Here is a 6,000-nt window from a genome sequence, read left to right as displayed (position 1 = left end):
ATATTCCTCCGGCACCCCTGTCAAATCACCAGGCTCCTCCAGTGAAGAAGAGACAGAGGAAACAGGAGGGATAGCAGACATTAAACATTTCACATGACAAGAGACGTTCCAGGAGAGGATAGAATTACTAGACCAATTAATGGAAGGATTATGACAAACTAGCCAGGGATGGCCCAAAACAACAGGTGTAAAAGGTGAACGAAAAATCAAAAAAGAAATGGTTTCGCTATGATTACCAGAAACAGTGAGGGTTAAAGGTAGCGTCTCACGCTGAATCCTGGGGAGAGGACTACCATCCAGGGCGAACAAGGCCGTGGACTCCCTTAACTGTCTGAGAGGAATGTCATGTTCCCGAGCCCAGGTCTCGTCCATAAAACAGCCCTCCGCCCCAGAGTCTATTAAGGCACTGCAGGAAGCTGACGAACCGGTCCAGCGTAGATGGACCGACAAGGTAGTGCAGGATCTTGAAGGAGAGACAGGAGTAGTAGCGCTCACCAGTAGCCCTCCGCTTACTGATGAGCTCTGGCCTTTTACTGGACATGAAGTGACAAAATGACCAGCAGAACCGCAATAGAGACAGAGGCGGTTGGTGATTCTCCGTTCCCTCTCCTTAGTCGAGATGCGGATACCTCCCAGCTGCATAGGCTCAGCTCCCGAGCCGGCAGAGGAAGATGGTAGTGATGCGGAGAGGGGGGCAACGGAGAACGCGAGCTCCTTTCCACGAGCTCGGTGACGAAGATCAACCCGTCGCTCAATGCGAATAGCGAGTTCAATCAAGGAATCCACGCTGGAAGGGACCTCCCGGGAGAGAATCTCATCCTTTACCTCTGCGCGGAGACCCTCCAGAAGACGAGCGAGCAAAGCCGGCTCGTTCCAGCCACTGGAGGCAGCAAGAGTGCGAAACTCAATAGAGTAGTCTGTTATGGATCGATTGCCTTGACATAGGGAAGACAGGGCCCTGGAAGCCTCCTCCCCAAAAACAGATCGATCAAAAACCCGTATCATCTCCTCCTTAAAGTCCTGATACTGGTTAGTACACTCAGCCCTTGCCTCCCAGATTGCCGTGCCCCACTCACGAGCCCGTCCAGTAAGGAGAGATATGACGTAGGCGACACGAGCAGTGCTCCTGGCGTAAGTGTTGGGCTGGAGAGAAAACACAATATCACACTGGGTGAGGAACGAGCGGCATTCAGTGGGCTCCCCAGAGTAACACGGCGGGTTATTGATTCTGGGCTCCGGAGATTCGAAAGCCCTGGAAGTGGCCGGTGGATCGAGGCGGAGATGGTGAACCTGTTCTGTGAGGTTGGAGACTTGGGTGGCCAGGGTCTCAACGGCATGTCGAGCAGCAGACAATTCCTGCTCGTGTCTGCCTAGCATCGCTCCCTGGATCTCGACGGCTGAGTGGAGAGGATCCGAGGTCGCTGGGTCCATTCTTGGTCGGATTCTTCTGTTACGGTGAGTGAATGAGGACCCAAAAGCGAATTAACTTAAACAGAGCTTCTTTAATAACCAAACATAGGTAGGCTCAGATAGACCGGCAGATTCCGACAGGACAGGACAAGGTTACAGCAAACATGACGATAGTCTGGCTCAGGCATGAAACACAACAAACAAGAATCCGACAAGGACAGGAACAGAAACAGAGAGAGATATAGGGACCTAATCAGAGGGAAAAAGGGAACAGGTGGGAAACGGGGTGAATGGGTAGTTAGAGGAGACAAGGAACAGCTGGGGGAAAGCGGGGGAGAAAAGGTAACCTAACAACGACCAGCAGAGGGAGACAGGGTGAAGGGAAAGGACAGAGACAAGACACAACATGACAGTACATGACAACATTTGCCATTTACTATTTTTTAATTCCTCAAGCTGTCAAATTGGTTGTTGATCATTGCTAGACAACCATTTTCAGGTCTTGCCATAGATTTTCAAGTAGATTTAAGTCAAAACTGTAATTAGGTCAATAACAGGACAAAACCTTCCTTTGCTTAGCTCTATTCTGTTTCTTTGTATCATAAAAAACTCCATAGTCCTTGCCGATGACAAGCATACCCATAACATGATGCCGCCACCAACATGCTTGAAAATATAAAGAGTGGTACTCAGTGATGTGTTATGTTGGACTTGCCCCAAACATAACACTTTTGTTTTCTGGACATAAAGTACATTTTTTTGCCACAATTCTGTAACTGTTTTAAAGTTACCAGTGGCCTCATGGTGAAATCCCTGAGCGGTTTCCTTCCTCTCCGGCAACTTAGTTAGGAAGGATTCCTGTATATTTTTGTTGACTGGGTGTATTGATACACAATCCAAACGGTAATGACTTCACCCTGCTCAAAAGGATATTAAATGTTCATCCATCTACCAATAGGTGCCCTTCTTTGCGGTTGAATCTGTGCTTGAAATTCACTGCTCGAATGAGGGGCCTTACAGATAATTGTATGTGTTTGGTACAGAGCTGAGGTAGTCATTCAAAAATCATGTTAAACACTATTGTTGCACACAGACTGAGTCCATGGAACTTATTATGTGACTTGTTAAGCACATTTTCACTCCTGAACTTATTTAGGCTTGCCTTAAGAAAGGGGTTGAATACTTATTGACTCAAGATATTTCAGCTTTTCATTTGTAATTAATGTGTAAAAATGTTGAAAAACATAATTAGACTTCTACATTAGTGTGTATAGGCCAGTGACACAAAATCTAAATGTAATCAATATAACATTTGGGCTGTGACAACAAAATGTGGAAAAAGTCCAGGGGTGTGAATACTTTCTGAAGGCACCGTGTCATCCTATATGATGATGTTATCATGACACATCAGATATCCCTCATCCCTTCAGCAGAGCTGGTCTTCATATTGTTTACGGAAACAGTCACCGACAGGAAAGAATTCCCAGCATCGCTCCTGGTACATTTTCCATACGTAGGATTCCTGTCAAGGACAAGTCAACAGTGTCAAGGGCAACATGAATTCATATATTAGGCTACATCATGATCTTTCATGTAACTTTATGCACAGAATAGGTGGATATCAGCAGTATTACCTGGCCCGTGTGTTCTGTTTCATCTTTGTTAATGAGGTACATCACAAAGAATCTGTCAGGAGAGAACAGGTTGAGAGACACATTGAGAAACTCCTACCAACATGTGACTGTTACAGGCAGTAGAACATGGTCGATTTGGAAACAGGGTTGAGGCTTTCACAACAAAGAAATGGAATCTCATTCTACTCTATTGAAAATGTACGCTATACGTAGCAAAACACATGTTGAAAGTTACAGTACACATTAACAGTAAGTGTAACGGAGTCAGATCGTACCGGATAAACTCACCCCACAGCTTGAAATGGCGCCAATGAATGTAATCCTTTATAGTTGGCAACTAGTTAGTAGGTTCTAAAGCAGCACAGTCACGTGTTGGTGAGGCAGAAGGCTTGAGCTAGTGGTGCGCGGGTCAGCTGTTTGTTCACCTGCAACCGCTAATAACCCATCCGCCCGACTTTATGTGATAAAGTGAAACTCCGAGGACCGCAACCAACCCTAACCCACTAATATACAAAAATGCCTTGTAGGCTTCAGTCAGAGACAGCGGGGGAAAAATTGACAGGGGGTGCAGGATTTTTTTTGTCTGATTTAGTTCATGTTTATACATTGGTAGGGTATTTGTCTATAATTAGATACATGCAGCTTCCTTTCTGTCATTATATGTTGTCCTAGAACACTAAATAAACTGTTGCTCACCAGAATAATGTCAGAAATGATAGAATGAATGCTTAAATCTAGTTGCAACGGTAAAGTTCTGTCATCTCTGCTTTTTTTGAGGAGCTTAGGGACGGTGGAGAAAATGCAATAACTTTTCTTTACAAAATTCCCAAATGACATCAGTTTGACCGAATGTAACGAAATAAAAAGCTAGGAAAACCTAACATGTTTCTGATAAGGTTTCAGTTTGGCTTGGATGCATATTTTATGGAGTTTAAATATTAACAGTTTTTATGATGCTTATAAAGCACCTCTACACTCTTTTTCTTTCCACGTTGTTACGTTATAGCCTTATTCTAAAATAGAATAAATGTAAAAAAATCCCTAGCATTCATGAAGTGTTTAGAGTGATTAGAGGGACTGCCAGGCCATTAGTGAGGGCCGTTAGCAAGTTGGGTAGGCTACCCATCAGCGCCATTAATTTGCACAGTTTTAGATGTGATTACCGTGACCAACAATAACAGGGAATTTGACTGCCATCATGACTGCCATTGTGGCGGGAATATTGTCACGTCGAGAGCTCTAAGTCAGTGTCCAGATTTCAGTTTCCATTTAACCCATTTGAAGAGTAGGCTACAATTCCCTTGACGTGCCATAAGCCTATTTGAAATCTCTGTCTTGTGACTGTTGAATTTGTATAGCGCCTCACAATCATCACACAACATACCCTCTATCATCCTCTTTTACCACTTCAAAATCTTTCCCAAACATTACTTTTCTGGCCCTCCCTTCTCTTTATTTACAACTTTCCATTTCACAGCTTTTCTCCTATTGAATGAAACTCCGACATTGTCCTTTTTGCCCCTGTGGATTGACGTTAACTTTACGAGTCAACCCGCGCATTACTAGCATGAGCACAAGTACTGGCAAGGATATTGTGAGCAAGGAAGCAATACTGCTAAGCACAGAGATGACTGTTACATAACCACATGCAATGTTAGCTGGCCTTAGTAAACTACTGTGAACGTATTGTCTAATTTTGAATGGGGAGGCCGGTATAATTGACTCGCCAATTATAACGATGTCAGTGATTTCCAACTCATAATAAAATAATAAGTCTCAGCTTACATGATTAGAGATGCATATCAACCAATAGTGCTAAAATAAAACACCCTAAATAATGAAATGGGTCATTAATATTGACATTAGTAATAAACTGTTGAAGAGAGCTAAGAGTGGCCATTTAAGCATTGAGCACCACATTTAATGTAATAGTATATATTGACATCTATATACAGTGGGGCAAAAAAGTATTTAGTCAGCCATACAAGACCACTGAAAATCTCCCTCGATCTGGGTCTCCACGCAAGATCTCACCCCGTGGGGTCAAAATGATCACAAGCAAAAATCCCAGAACCACACGGGGGACCTAGTGAATGACCTGCAGAGAGCTGGGACCAAAGTAACAAAGCCTACCATCAGTAACACACTACGCCGCCAGGGACTCAAATCCTGCAGCAGACGTGTCCTCCTGCTTAAGCCAGTACATGTCCAGGCCCGTCTGAAGTTTGCTAGAGAGCATTTGGATGATCCAGAAGAAGATTGGGAGAATGTCATATGGTCAGATGAAACCAAAATATAACTTTTTGGTAAAAACTCAACTCGTCGTGTTTGGAGGACAAAGAATGCTGAGTTGCATCCAAAGAACACCATACCTACTGTGAAGCATGGGGGTGGAAACATCTGCAAAGGGACCAGGATGACTGATCCGTGTAAAGGAAAGAATGAATGGGGCCATGTATCGTGAGATTTTGAGTGAAAACCTCCTTCCATCAGCAAGGGCATTGAAGATGAAACGTGGCTGGGTCTTTCAGCATGACAATGATCCCAAACACACCGCCCGGGCAACGAAGGAGTGGCTTCGTAAGAAGCATTTCAAGGTCCTGGAGTGGCCTAGCCAGTTTCCAGATCTCAACCCCATAGAAAATCTTTGGAGGGAGTTGAAAGTCCGTGTTGCCCAGCAACAGCCCCAAAACATCACTGCTCTAGAGGAGATCTGCATGGAGGAATGGGCCAAAATACCAGCAACAGTGTGTGAAAACCTTGTGAAGACTTACAGAAACGTATTGAGATACACTTTTGTTATTGACCAAATACTTATTTTCCACCATAATTTGCAAATAAATTCATTACAAATCCCACAATGTGATTTTCTGGATTTTTTTTTCTCATTTTGTCTGTCATAGTTGAAGTGTACCTATGATGAAAATTACAGGCCTCTCTCATCTTTTTCAGTGGG

General features: G+C 43.9%; 1 protein-coding gene across 3 annotated transcripts in view; it reads right to left on the bottom strand.

The window, feature by feature from the left end:
* Positions 1-2,070: 2,070 nt before the first annotated feature.
* The window catches only part of LOC110529657 (ryanodine receptor 2), a 93,220-nt gene continuing 89,290 nt past the window's right edge, over positions 2,071-6,000 (bottom strand). For all 3 annotated transcript variants that reach the window (XM_090241322.1, XM_021612105.3, XM_036985673.2), the window contains 2 exons: positions 3,045-3,096; positions 2,071-2,932 (listed from right to left, as the gene is read on the bottom strand). In XM_090241322.1, the coding sequence (XP_090097448.1) occupies positions 2,837-2,932; positions 3,045-3,096 (148 nt within the window). In that variant the 3' untranslated portion in view covers positions 2,071-2,836. The remainder of the gene's footprint in view (positions 2,933-3,044; positions 3,097-6,000) is intronic.

The sequence above is a fragment of the Oncorhynchus mykiss genome, chromosome 1 (assembly GCF_057628025.1).
Source record: "Oncorhynchus mykiss isolate SJ-2025 chromosome 1, ASM5762802v1, whole genome shotgun sequence".
NCBI lineage: Eukaryota > Metazoa > Chordata > Actinopteri > Salmoniformes > Salmonidae > Oncorhynchus > Oncorhynchus mykiss.
The sequence above is the reverse complement of the archived record's forward strand: the minus strand, read 5'-3'. Positions and strand labels throughout refer to the sequence as shown.